The following is a 15860-nucleotide window of genomic DNA, read 5'->3' on the forward strand; positions in this document are numbered from 1 at the left end:
ACTAAATTAAGTTGTCATTTTGGCTGCAAATTAAAGCTACAGCAAATCAATATTTTTACATATGTTACATGCATTTTATCGAAAATACAAAAATGACTAAAGAAAAGAAAAGAAAAAAACAAATAAGCATCTTATTACATAGTCTTAGTTATATATACAAATGCTATATTAGGGAGTCTTTATCCTATCTAGTCGATATAAAACCTGAAAAATAAACACATAAAGATATATTATTATACGATTATATATGTGTAACTTATATGAAAGTAAAAAAGATATTTATTTGGTTTGGAAATTAATTATTGTGATCATACCAGAACAGAGTGGATTTCTTCTAGAAAAGGAGCAAATAAAGAAATCAATGTCTGAATTTCTTCTTTTAGGGTTTCATATTTTTCTTCTTTTGCCAAGAGCACACTCATGAAAACTTTCTTCTCAGGCACTAGTTTTACAGCTACCTGAAATAAAAATACAACTAATTATTATATATTTAGTTATGTTCCAAAAGTAATAAGTAATAATTGATTTATGGTATGTACTTTATAAGCAGCCCATGAAATCCAACCATGCCATGATTTGAGAGTAGTATTATAAGACTCTTCCACTGCTTGTTCCATGTTCAGCTCAGAATCCTTTGTCAAGTTTTGTAACAAGGCCACTGTGAAATCCAATGATCTGGGAAATAGTACGTAATTAAATATATATTCAAAATTATTGTTATTATTATCATTAATAATAAAAAAAAAACAGAAGGTCGTCTATTGAACAGTAATCGCACGCTTATATCCCAGAACAAAAATTATAATAATCAGTACAGTAGAAATTTATTAGAATAACATGTGTGTCAATGCCAATAATGATCATCACATATATATATATAATTCTCACAAATATCCATGCACAATACATTTCAAATCAATCAAAAAGATTCATTTCATACTTTATATTATGTTAGGATAAGATTAATTTTAATATGTTTTTGTTTTTTAATTCAGGCATAAGAGTCTTACTATATACAACTCTTTTTCTTTTTCTTTTTATATAATGTACACTGAATAGTTAATTTATGACCATTACTATTATATATAATGTTTAACTAAAAATATTTTCATGGAAATTTTTTCATATAGATCTAATTACTGTGATTCATGATCTGGATCTATCTGGACCTCGATGGTTGATATATAAACTTTTTCAAAAAATTATTAAGAAATAAGATTAAATTAGGGAATATAGATATGCATATATGCACAAAAACTCACATACTAACTCCTAGAGAGAACCACCTGAGGCTACCTTTAGTGGTTATAAGAGCGTGTGTGTGTGTTAGAGTTCCTGGTTCGAGTCCAAATTATGCATGATTCTAATATATAAACGCTTAAATAAAAAAATAACAGAAAATCATAATTTAAGGAAATTTGAGCGTATAGGAGGTGATCTTGATTCGAGGTGATCAGGGTCGACGTCTCTGACCCTCACTATGGATGCCTGTTAAAATTATCACAGTTGATATTTACTTTAGAAAAATACCACTTTATAAAGGAGAATCTACAAGATACCCACAAAACGATTGTTTTCAAATAATTCCTATTATTTTTTTGGTATTTAGGAGAGTTTTTTAATTTAATTTTTTTTTATTAGTGTGTACGGTTAAGACTATATGTAAATTTTAAAAAAATTACACTCCTAAAAATTATAAAATTTAAATATTTTATTGCATGAGATACTGTTTTGTTTTTTTTCTTTTTTTCTTTTTTTGTATGTGTAATTGTTTGTATTCTGTTTTAATAATAATAAAATAAACTAAAAAACTCTAAATAATATTTTACAGAGTGTAGTACTGGAGACTACCCTTTATATATACATATAGAAAAAGAGATTACAAAAATATGAACATAAAGTTAATGCCAACCAAAATATAACTTTTTCTATTTTTGTACATTAATTTGAGTTTTTTTTTTTTTTTAACTGGTTAATGCTAGGGTTGCTAGCTTTCATTTTTGTATTGTGAAGTTGTAGTTATTAGTTACCACCATCAATTTTTCAGTTTATTACAACGATAACCAATTACTAAAACGTCAATTTTCAAAAATAACTGATACCTAAGATAAAAAATGAATATAATCATTTTTTTAAAAAAAAAAATAAAAACAACATATTTAGCAAACTTTTTTTTTTACGTTCTTAAAAAAAAAAAAGAAAAGCTAATATATTTCTTGTAATTTTTATTGTATTGGGAGGCTCCAAAACTATTTATGCCTTGGGCTTCTAATTTCTCCATAACAAGAGAGACTGAAAACAACTCACATGTCCCTATCCTCAATTTACGGCTTAGGCACATAATCCCAAAGACAAAAGGAAAACAAATAAGAAATGTTCTTTTTTCTAAGAATATTAGCGGTAAAATCAATTGAATTTTATATTTTTTAATACTTAATTACTAAAATTTTAACTTTAGTGGCAAAACTATCCAAACTCCTTTTATTTTAGCTATTTATCCTTTCCCTCCAAAAGACTATGTTAGCTGTTACGGTGGATATGTCACAGTACACAAGTATACACATAATAAATTTTTAGTGATCCACGTAATATTAATTATTAAAAAATAATTTTAAATATTTAAAAATTTAGAAAATAGAAAAAAAATTAATTTTAAAAAATAATGATAAATTTTTTTTTCTTATTTCTTTTTCTTTTCTTTTTTATTACAAAACTTAATTTTTCTTTTCTCTTTTTTATCTTTTATAAAAATATTTTCAAAATTATTACAAAATATGAAAAAAAATATATATATATATACATTAAATATTAAAAATTAAAAATAAATAATAAATTAGGGTCTGTTTTGTTCAGGAAAAAAAAAGAAATAAAAAAAGGAGATAAAAAAAAAAGAAAAGAAAAAAATAAAATAAAATATTTTTTGTAATTTTTATAATAATTTTTAAATTATTTTTTATAATATTTTAATAATTAAAATTAGGTAAACCACTAAAAATTTGTCATGTGTGCACTGTAGCATGTCCAACGTGGTACTTAACATGGTCTTTTGGATGGAAGGAGTAAATAGCTAACAACAAGGAAGTTTGGGTAGTTTTGCCACCAAAATTTTAATTTTTGTAGTTGTCTTAAAAAATATAAAGTTCAAGTAATTTTGCCACCAGTATCCCTTTAGAAAAATATCGCTAAAAAAAGTTGTTCTAGTATATTATTTATTTGTTTGATTTGATATTGAATGAAATTCTTAATCCAATTTTTTCCTAAATAATTTACAACAGTAAGTAATTGTTCAAATATTATTTTTGATACTATAAATTATTTATATTTTTTAAAAATTTATATATAATCTTAAATAACTACAATAAACACGATTATAAAAAAATAAACTAAAAAGTGACCCTAATGCCCAAACAAATAGAAAATATACCAAAACAATCATTTGGGAGATTTAGATTACCCCAAAGTTTTTGTAAATATGTAACAATTAATGCATTTATAATAGAAAACCATAGCAAGTAATAATAAAGATTTTTTTTTTTATAAGGAACAATAAATATATTTGATAATTGATTAAACGAAGATGGAGTAAATTTAATTAAATTAATTAACTCTATAAATTTGAAAAAGCCCCATAATATTAAATCTATTTTATTACCTTGTAAGCCAGACAAAGGCTCTACTACAACTAGTTCTCATTTTGGAAGTGCCTTCAGTTTCCTCTTTCTTCAATATTTTCACCACATTTGAATACACTGAAGGATCAGATTCCACAACCTTTTCCACTCTCTACAAACAAATCATGAATATTAATTATAAATAATTTTATTTTTCAAGAATAAAATTAAAAATTAAACTTCCCAAAAATATTGATGATCTAATATATATATTTACCTGAATGTTTTGATGTATGTCTTTTCTAAGAACAGTCATAGTTGGTCCTATCTTATCTGAAATATACCAAAAAAAAACCATTTATTTTTAGATATATATGATAAGATTATATGAGATGAGAGAACTAACCAAGAACTTGGAGAAGTAATAAGTTGCAGAGAGAAAGAAAAGGCATGGTGGGGATTTTGGCATCATTTTTATTAATATTGATTAGCTTGACAAGCATAGTAAGCTCTTCAATGGCGGATCTTATCTCTGACCCATTTATCTCCAATACTTCTGATCTTTTCCTCTTCATTATATTCTCTTTTATTAGCTTTGGTGTATTTTCTCAAGCTCTACTTTTGATATATATAAGATTAAGGTGCGTTTGGACGTTTTGTATATATATATATATAACTCGAAAGCAAGACTTTAGACTCCAGATTAAATTGTTATTAATTTACCATTAATATATTTTAATGTCTAAGATAAATAAATTTATTATACTAAATATGTTTACTTAATAAAAGTATTATATAATAATTAATTATCATAAACATTGGTAACAGAGAGGTCTTTGTCTAGATATTTCTAAAACTAGAGTAGTTGATACATGATTTCATCCAATAAATTTTAAAAGTTATTTTGTAGTAATTGATCTTATGCAAGCCATTGATGATAATGACTCTTCTTCTTTGACTTTTTGGCTCCATGGTATATGGTTTTAATTATTCTTCTAACTAATATATTTATATATATATATATAATCCTTTAATTATCAGTTATATTATATATACATAAAAATTATATATACAATAATAATAAAGTGCTAAAAAAAAAGTTACTGATATATATATAATTAATTTTTCAGATAATTTTCAAGTGGGGCCTGATGAATTATTTTATTTGTGTGATTGAAATATTTTATTTTAACATACCTTATTCATTTTAAATATGTACACTCACATTGAAAAATTAAAAACTAAAAAAAAAATCAAAAATACCGATTTAAAAATAGAGCAAAAGAGATATTTATAATTAGGAATAGTGAGCTAAAAAAGAGTTGATCGAGTTATCCAAGATGGTGAGCAAATTAAATGGGGTGTTAGAGAGTCCCACATTGCTAATGTGTAGAAAGATAATTATTGGGTGCACAACCAAAGTCTCCCATTGGCTAGAAATGAGAAAGATCTTGGGTGTTTAAGGATGGACACTATCTCCATTGGAATGAGACCTTTTGGGAAGGTGCCCAAAAATAAATTTGTGAAGGCTTAGGCCCAAAGCAAACAATATCATACCAATGGAGAAATAGATGGTGTCTGACGGTCCTAAGAAGTGGTATCAGAGTCGGGGCCCGAAATTGGCCACGTGAATGAGTTGTCAGAGGTTCAGATCTGATTCGAAAGGGATTTTGAATCTAGCTAGTGAAGGGATTCATCTAGCTTACTCAAGGGGATCTTAAGTGTTAGAATTGAGCGATTTAGGTTATTAACTCAGAAACTTTCCTTGGTGATATGGACATCAATGTTTGACAAGTGGAAAGGAGGATGATGTCACGAAGTTGAGTAGATCCGAGTGATAGCAGTCAATTTGGGAGGGGACCCCTAGCCCTACGCCCAGGTTGACTTCAGTATCTTTCAGTATTTTGTACCATGAAGACGTGGAGCAACCTAATTCAAGCGTCGAGAGCTAAACTTACACGAACCTGCAACCCAGAAGCCAACCTGGGCACCTAGGATTTCACCCAACGCCCCAAGTTGACATTCCCAGCTAGGGTTTCAGTTTCAAAGACCGTCTTAGTGCAAATGGGTCAAAGTTTGCATTGGGACATCAACTAGACATACCACAGACATATTTGAGGCATCATAATTAGATTCGAAGCAAGTTCATTTATTAGCACCCGGGGCTTGGGCACCCCAATGCCTAGGTTAACAATTAGTCAATCTGGGCGCCTTCCAAGTATCAAATCGATGATCTAGCTTTTTCATCTTTATCAAAAATGGGGAACTTTTGGGGAAGAAACAGCACTTCATGGGTGCCAAAAACAAGGCGAGCACCCAGGTTGACACCTAGGGCTAGCCCAGTGCTCAGGTTGACATTTTGTCAACATGGGCCAATTTCGATGATGTTTTCCTAGAGATCTTTCGAGCATCTTCTCCGTTTTCAGAAAAGATTGAGATTCAACTATTTCTATGGACCAAACAAAACTTTTGAAGGGCCATAAGAGGGACCTAACGCCTAGGTTAACTTTGGGAGCTCAGGGATAGAAGTTTGGACCTCAATAACTTGAATCCAACTCACTATCATTCAGTATTTTGTACCATGAATACATGGAGAAACCTAATCTAAGCCCTGGAAACTAAAATTACACGAACCTACAGCCCGGAAGCTAACCTGGGCACATAGGGTTTCACCCAACCCCTAGGTTGACATTCCCAACTAGGGTTTCAATTTCTGGGACCGTCTTAGTACAAATGGGTCAAACTTGACATTGGGACATAAACTAGACATACCAAAAACATATTTGAGGCATTAAAATCAATTCGAAGGAAGTTTATTTTTGAGTATCCGGGGCCCGAGCACCCCTGCGCCCAGGTTAATAATTTGTCAATCTAAGTGCCTTGCAAGTATCAGATTGACGATCTGACTTTTGCATCTTCTCCGTCTTCATAAAAAATGAGGAAATAGGTACTTTTAGGGAAGAAACAACACTTCCTAGGTGGCAGAAGCAAGGCCTAGTTGTTGGGTTTTATGCCCTAAATAAAACTCCATTTCAATGTAATCCATTTTATTCAACATCAATAAAGAAACAGAAGTATTTTTCATTCATTTGTGTATGTTTTGGTTCACCTTATCAATTGCTTGTCTATTTGATTTATAAATTCATCTGAAACCCTTTTCACATACTTGATCCTGTTTATTGTGTTGTCAACATATTGGAAAGTAAACATGACTATGTGAATAAAGATTCCTAGATTTATCAGACACAGGGTTTTACTGATATGATAATCTACAACAGAGTTTACTTGCATTTGGAGAAATGCTATGTTCTTTCCAGAGCATTGGTTAAAGTAAAGCTCAGGTTGGATGCATGGAGTATGCATCGGAAGGGACCGATATTGAACTTTGACTTAGATTTATTAAACTTACCGTAATGTCTATTCAAGTCAATATCGCCTAGTTGATCCTAGATCAAATGATCTTAATCCTGTTATGATTAGGCTCAATCTCAAGAGGTTATTCGTGTTCTTTGATTTGTTAGTTAAGCCTACTTTTGGGTCAGGGTGATACGTACATTTTGGGAACACGGTAGTGCAATTGAGTGGGAGCGCTAACATAAACATGGAATCTATAGCTTCTATCTGGCGAATAGTAAGTAAAGGATGATCTCCTTCGAGCTTGACCAAACGAAAATAAATGGTGGAGTACTCATTTCACATAAACTGAAATATCATTTATACGGGGTTAAGTGTTTTAAGGATAAAATACATTGTAGGGTGTAACGGTAATCTAATCCCTTTACAGTGTAGATCATTCATATAGAGGATCATTGATCAAATTAGGATTATAACAATTGATAACTAATGATGTGTCTATATGGTGGAACATATAGAGAATTTTATATACTGAGAGTGCAATTCTAAGTTCTATGCGTGGATTCAACGAAGAATTAATAAGTCAGTGAATTTAGGTTATAAATTCTTGATCTGCTTATTGGAAGCTCGGTTATATAGACCCATGGTCCCCCCACTAGTTGAGATAATATTACTTGTAAGACTCATATAATTGGTTTTGATTAATCAATTATAATTCTCAAATTAGACTATGTCTATTTGTGAATATTTCACTAAGTAAGGGCGAAATTGTAAAGAAAGAGTTTTTAGGGCATATTTGTTAATTATGATACTTTGTATGGTTCAATTAATAAATATGATAAATGACAATATTATTTAATAATTATTTATAGTTATTAAATAGTTAGAATTGGCATTTAAATGGTTGAATTTGAAAATTGGTGTTTTTGAGAAAATGAGATGTAGAAATGATAAAACTGCAAAATTGCAAAAAGTGAGGCCCAAATCCACATTGCCTAGGCCGGCCAATTTTATAGGCTTTATCATCTGATATTTTCATTATTTTAATGCCAAATAATTCAAACCTAACCCTAGTGGAATGCTATAAATAGTTAGTGAATGCTTCAGGAAAATTACACTTTACTTCTACTTTTCCTTCAGAGAAAAACCTGAGCCTTCTCTTCTAAACCCTAGCCGCCACCTATACTCTCTTCTTCTTCCTTGAAATTTCGAAACCACTTAGTGATTAGAGTAGTGCCCACACACAGCAAGTGATACCTCAATCATAGTGAGGAAGATCGTGAAGAAAGACATTCAACAAAAAGGAGTTTCTGCACTAAAGAAGGAGAGAAAGAGATCCAGGTTTAGATCTTGATAATACTCTGCGACAGAAAGGATACAAGGGTTAGAGATCTGAACGGAATGAGACATTTTATTCTGCTGCACCCAATGTAAGGTTTCTCATACTTTATATGTGTTTATTTCATAATCGTTTTAGAAGTTCATATTTAGGGTGTTAATCAACATACTTGTGAGTAGAGCTAAGATCCTGGTAAAATAATATCCAACACTAGTGCCCAGGATGAAACCTGAGATTAGGTTGACATATTCTAGGGCTGTCATGGGCCAATTTCGATGATGTTTTCTACGAACTCTTTTGAGTATCTTCTCTATTTTTAGAAAATATTAAGATTCAACTATTCTTGGGGATCAAACAGAACTTTTAAAGGTCCATAAGGGGGACCCAGTGCCCAGGTTGACTCTTGGCACTAGGCCCAGCACCTAGGTTGACATATTGTCAACCTGGACTGTTTCTAATCAAGTACACTAAAAATTATTCTAGGCATTTTTTTGTCATCAGAAGTAATGAAGATTCAAGTAAACTCAAGGAAAAAACCACAAACTCGAGCCCTTGGAAACAGGGCCCAACCCCTAGGTCAACCTAATGCTAGGCCCAACGCCAAAGTTGACAATCAACCTGGGGTGCTACTTTCGATTCCTCAAATACCAAATCTAATTTGACCAATGATTCCAGAATGGTAAAAAAATGGGGTAGGAGACCTCGTCCTGAAGTTCAAGAACCTTGAAAGTATCAAAATGAGATCCCTGGAACTCAGAAATAGGATACCCAGTGTCCAGGTTGACAAATGGCCTGGTACGATGGGTTCTGCTTATCCAATTTTGATTCAATTTCGATCATCCGTCTAATTTTTCAAATAAATAAGATCCATGAATTTAGAGAAGTCAAATTCATAACTTTTCATTTCCAACATGGGAAACTCACTCATAAATGAAGAGTTTTGAGTCTCATTTTTGCAAATTAACATCTCCGAGAACTGGTGACTAGCTTCGCCAGAACACATAAACAGGTTAACTGATGTCAAAGTATCACTTATACATCTTAAAGTACATCCCTTGGATGTTTTTACACTTACCCAATGTCCAAGTTGACGTCATATGTCAACCTGGGCACTGGGATGTCAACCTAGGCATTGGATGTCAACCTAAGTGTTGGGTCATAAATTGCCTTCAGTACAACAGCCATAACTCGCTCAATATTGATCTGATTAATGCGATTCCACTTACGTTTTGAAGCTAAATTGATGCTCTATCAAGTCATGTCTTACACTTCAACCGTAATTATAAAGCTATCGGCACCAAATTTCACCCCCAAAGAAGTTACAAAAATAAGTTCCAGGTTACCTGTAGCGGGTCCTGTCGAGCTCCGAAAAGTAGCCATCACCACCAGAAGTTAATTTTACCATTAGATAATCATCTATGGTAAAAAAAAAAGGGCTTTTTTCATAAATGTACAACAAAAACAATATAATTACAAAAAATGTGCAAAAAAAATTTATTTTAAAAACTTATACATTTTGAAAACTTATTACATGAAACCATACATTTTAATCATTAAATAATAAAGTATGTTTATTAAAACTCAAAATAAATAATTTCGTAAAATTAATTAAACAGTTTTATAAAAATAAACAAATTAAATATTTTTTTATTAAAAGATAAATGTTTATCTATTTTAGTATGAATTATTATAATTTAATAAGAATTTTTTAATAAAATACAATATCAAAATTATAAACACTAATGTATATAAATATAAATCAATACTTAAAATTACTAAAAATAAACATGACACATAGAGTGATATAATAAACATATGTGAATATTATTATTTTGTTTATTAAATTAGTATGTTTAATAGATAGAAAATAAAATAAACATATATACAAAGTATTTTATATTATTAGTATGTTTATTATAATTGTAAACATAAAAATAGACATAGACAATTTATACTATACTAAAATAAGTATATTTTTTTTTTCTATTGTTTCTATATATTGGTTATTTTTTAATGAGTTAGTGAATAAATTTTCTATTGAAATATAATTCTTACATCAAAAAATAAACAAACAAACATAATTTTATAAACTCCAAAAATTATTTAATTAGAAAAAATAAACATGACACAATAAACAAAGAAAAAGATAAAGGTAAACAATTTATATATATATATTATTTATTTTTAAAAAAATTACTAGAAAATAAACACATAGAGTGATATAATAAACCTATGTGAATATCATTATTTTGTTTATTAAATTAGTATGTTTAATTAATAGAAATAAAATAAACACACATATAAAATATTTTATATTATTGGTATGTTTATTATTATTGTAAACATAAAAATAAACATAGCCAATATTACCATATATATAATAATCAATAATTATTACCATATATATTATAAAAAAAATTGAAAAATGTTATAAAATAATATAAAATAATATAAAGTAGATGAGAAGAAAGAAGAAGAAGATGAAGAGAGAAAGAGAAAGTGAATGAGAATTTCTGAGTTGTTTATTCCAATGGGGTGAACCCCTATTTATACAAATACAAGAGTGAGATATTAAGAAACTAAGAAAAAGGGAAACTAAGGAAAAGAGGAATGTTGATTACAACTCATGTTAATAAATAAAAGATTTAGACATCCACATAATTATTAATATTTATAACACTCCCCCTTGGATGTCCATAATAACTGCCTTATTAAAAATCTTGCTGAAAACTTGATCAAAGGAAAAAGAGTATAGTGTAAACTAACTCCCCCTCATTTAGGCATTTGTGGAGATCTTCTAATCGACGAATTTCGATCTTATCTGCCGTCTTCTTAAATATTGATGTTGGTAATAACTTTGTGAATAAGTTTGCAAGATTGACACTTGATTGAATATGTTGAACACCAATATGAATTTTCTTGAAGCGTATAAAGAAGAATTTGGTGAAATGTGTTCTGACTCTATCTCCTTCAATGTACCTCCTTTTAGTTGAACGATGCAAGCAGTATTATCCATAGAGAATTGCTTGGGTTGATACTTCTTTATTGAGTGCAATCCATATGTTTCCCGAATATGCTATGTCAATGATCTCACTCACACACATTCTCTACTTGCTTCATAAAATGAAAGTATGTTAACATGATTTATAGTTGCCTCGTTAAAAACCTTGCCAGAAAAACCCAGTGGGACAAAATCTGAGCTAGGGAAAAAGAGTACAATATATATTTCATATTCATAATTATTTGCAAGTTGCCTCGTTAAAAACCTTGCCAGGAAAACCCAGTGGGACAAAACCTGAACTAAGGGAAAAAGAGTGCAACATAAATATGTCTCCCCCTCATGCACATATGATCCATAATTTTTTTGGTGATAATAAATCTCATAAGATTATTGTTATCACTTTTAAAATATCACCATATATAATCTTTGATCATATATTTTCTATAACTCTTTCAGAGTATGTATGGACTTCTAAATTATAGATGAGGGGTTCGTGGAACATTAGTCTAATTGTATCATTCATATGTGTACACAACTTTGTTCATACGAAAATTTAAAATTTCAAGTAGATATGAACATAACACATTAATGGTACTATAAATTTTAATTTGTGACAATGATGGTACTCCAAGACCATATATTTGTTCCATCTTGTTGTATGATCTTAATTTTCATATCAAATGATCATATATCTATAATTCTTAATACATATGAAGTACTTCAGGACTTCAATACTAATGAACAAACTTTATACATTTAATATTTCTCGATATACAAAAGAAATAAAAGTTTGTTTTGCAATTAATTAAAAAAACTCTTCAAGAGTTTATCACAACGTATAATTTACGTATTTATATTGCATAGACAACCATAGGTATTTTTCAAATAATAATTTACTTACATGTCTTTATTTCATACAAAGATCTTTGTCATATAGTGCGCGCGACTTTGAATTTATATCACTTAAGACATGTATTAAATTCTTCTAGAATTTTTAAGTAAGGCTTATTTCAAATTCTCACTATATTAGGAGCTCCAAATAAATAACCTTTTGTTGCAACATTTATGTGACGCTTATAAATCCTCATAAAATATATTCCAGGCTATAATCAAATCATGATTATATTTTCTCAATATTTAAGCCTTACTTCAATCAATCCCATGTCTATGCAAACTTTGTACAACAATTCATTATGTAAAAATACATATATGCAAATTTCTCATTAGAAATATTTATTTGCACACCCTACAGGTCTTACTTCACTTTATGTGAGTAAATTTGCCTGGATTGCGTCATAATATTTTGGCCAAAAATCAAAATGTATGTCGATGATTCTCGACAAATCTAATACCATGATCCTTGCTATCTCATGTTAGTTTATTGCATATGCAAACATTCAATATTTATTGTCGACAAAAATTTCAATAAATGATAATTTCCTCCCATATTGACATAACTTATAGAGATCTCTTTAAATTACATATTTTTCAAATATGTTTATCATTTATAGGTACCTATATAGAATCACTTCAGGGATTCAATTATGATCAAATGTGTTATGTCTAACTTCTCTTGGGAGTCTTTTCGAGTACCGTTTTCATCACGGTTATCATTTTAATACTTTATAACATTAAGGTATCTCCATGAGTACCTCTAGATTTAACAACTTCAAGGCAAATCAAATGAACATTTATTAATAATTTCAACATTGTTCATTTACGCTTCATGCATTTTCAACTCATTCTATCTCAACTTTGAATAATATTGATTTGCAGTTGGTATATATCATTTTGAACTATATTGTTCTTATATACTTTGTGCAAGGATCATTTTTCAAAAATTATCATCATCCCAACTGCTTCTCTCCCCCTGATCGAGAGAATTTTTAAAAATTGTGATATCTAATAATATTAATATACCTGTAGGGATTTCAGTATATCACAATGAATCAATATTTGTTTAAACTCATATATACTATATGACATTGAACTTCAGGTTCAATTAACTTCAGTTTCAAGTTCAATCCTTATGAACTTAATTCATTTCTAAGAATGAGTCATACGTGTATAATTAGAAATACATAAATTTACACATTTTGTAAATGCATGATTATATAATCTTATCACATCGATAAGAAACTATGCAATAAAAATCTAACAATGGCTCAAGATTGTTAAGAAAATATAATTTAAATATTTTCTATGTGCAAATATATGCACATTCTTCTTTTGAGCCTTATAAATAACAATGAGAAGAATCTTCTGGTTCTTCAACAAAATTTAGTCAAATTCTTTGACAATTTATTGCATATGATTGATCATGTCAAAATAATTCAATTCATGAACTTCAGGTTCACTATAATTTGTATTTCAATGAAACTTTCAAAATGTAATGTAAATTCATTACAACATAATCATTACAAGTTTCATTTTTATATACACGAATAATATAATTATATTATTCTCCAAAACATATACACTCTTCAGGAGTCACTATTATGTTTATCAAATTTTATATTTCTTCAGAAATCACTATCATCAATTTAAATGATGTGTATTATATAAAATGTACATAACAACTTCATCATGTTGTTATAATGGTCAAATAGATATAACCATAATATATCATTCATTTTTCCTGGTATCTTTTTAACAAGTCGTCTAATTTATTTAGACTATTCATCAGTCTAATTATCATGACTTGATATATTATATATTTAAATGTACAACCAGTACATATAATAAGTCATCTCTTATTACTTTCATAACTAGATAAAAGTTACACATCTAGGTACATACAAAGACATTTTACTGCTCAAAGTAGCAATTGTATGTAAGACTTCTTCAGGAAGCTTTTCAACTAATCATTTTGTGATTCTTTATCACTTTGATTATATTGGATCACTAACAAATATTAGTAAATTATATATCCACTTTTCGGAATATGCAAACTGAATTATATAGTAACTATATATATACATATCATGTACTAACAATAGTTTGAAACTATTGATTTCAAGAAATAATAAAATATGCATATATTAATTTGCTTCTGGCATTACCAATATATGTGAAATTTATATTCTTTGAAATAGAATTTCATGTCTATTTATTCTCTTCAGGGAATGATATTTAAATATTCTAAATGTACAATCAATTTGTACAATTCACACTTATTCAATAATCAAATATACTTTTATCTTGATTATAAGTGTGTCCGTACTACAGGTACGCGACTACTATTATTCAATCTCACACATGATATATAGATTTCATGCACTTTGATTGTGTGTGGTATTTCATCTTTTGGTTGTTTCCAATTTCTTCTGGAAATATTTGAGTAGCAAACAATGCCATTGATTATTTAAAATCATTTCATTCACTTCGGGGAATGACGTTGAACAAGTATAACATTATTATAAATTTCTTAAAAATTTAGTACTTGTTCATATATAAAAAGAAATTACTCAACAATTTCTTTAACAATATTTCAAAGAATATATGAATACAATTTTTGCATAATCTTTAATATATGTCACATGTAATAATTTCCAACATTGCAAGTAATAACAATGTATAGTAACATGACTAATGCAAACAATCTTTAAAAGTAGTTGAATTCAATTCGTATCATTCTCTGCAGGGAATGATGAACAATAAATACATGTCTCATGTATTTAAATAACATTAGTCATGCTCACTGTTATTCTTATACTTTGATGTTTCAATGCAATTTTCTTAATATTCTTTTTAGGTATTCAAAACCCACTATAAAATTGCAATAATAATCATTTTTAATGATTCTTTAGTTGTATTCACATAAATACAATCATTTTTTTTTTTGACAAATATAAAACATTTACTTCTGGAAATGTTTGTCAAAATCTATATCGATATTAAATTACTTTTCATTGTCCTCAAAGAATACAAGAACATATATATAAATATGTATTCATCTCTTTCATTATATATCCATCAACTATATAATGGATATTACGTTTGCATAATCTTCAGGATATATGCAAGATTTTATTGAGGACGCATAATCATCAGGATATATGCAATATTTTATCGAGGATGCATAATTTTCAGGATATATGCAATATTTTATCGATGATGCATAATCTTTAAGATATATGCAATATTTTATCGAGGATACATAATCTTCAGGATATATGTATAATTTATATAGATTTTCTTTATCATATCATAGGCAAACATATATTGTAAATATTATGAATGATAAGAACATAATATGTATATATATATGAATCAATAATAAATATATAAAAACATATACATATATATATATAATATATAGATATATATAGATAAAAAGAAAAAAGAAATCCAAAGGATTCTTGAAATTGTTTCAGTCAGATAAGTATATATATAAATATATATTTAGTGTATCGTGACTTTGAAACAATTCAAGAATTTTAACAAAATACTTACATTGGGTCTTAGGCAGAGACTCGTGCTCAATATTGATCTGATTAATGCGATTCCACTTACGTTTTGAAGCTAAATTGATGCTCTATCAAGTCATGTCTTA

General features: G+C 28.6%; 1 protein-coding gene across 1 annotated transcript; it reads right to left on the minus strand.

Annotated features, from left to right (window-relative positions):
• LOC115702516 (glycolipid transfer protein 3) lies at positions 1–4304 on the minus strand. Its single transcript, XM_030629947.2, has 6 exons — positions 4018–4304; positions 3889–3944; positions 3653–3783; positions 540–675; positions 315–458; positions 1–204 (listed from the first exon to the last, which is right to left on the minus strand). Exons 1-6 carry the CDS (start codon positions 4184–4186, stop codon positions 169–171), a joined length of 672 nt encoding a protein of 223 aa, XP_030485807.2. The 5' UTR covers positions 4187–4304; the 3' UTR covers positions 1–168.
• Positions 4305–15860: the final 11556 nt, after the last annotated feature.

Source organism: Cannabis sativa, chromosome X (assembly GCF_029168945.1).
Source record: "Cannabis sativa cultivar Pink pepper isolate KNU-18-1 chromosome X, ASM2916894v1, whole genome shotgun sequence".
Taxonomy (NCBI): Eukaryota; Viridiplantae; Streptophyta; class Magnoliopsida; order Rosales; family Cannabaceae; genus Cannabis; species Cannabis sativa.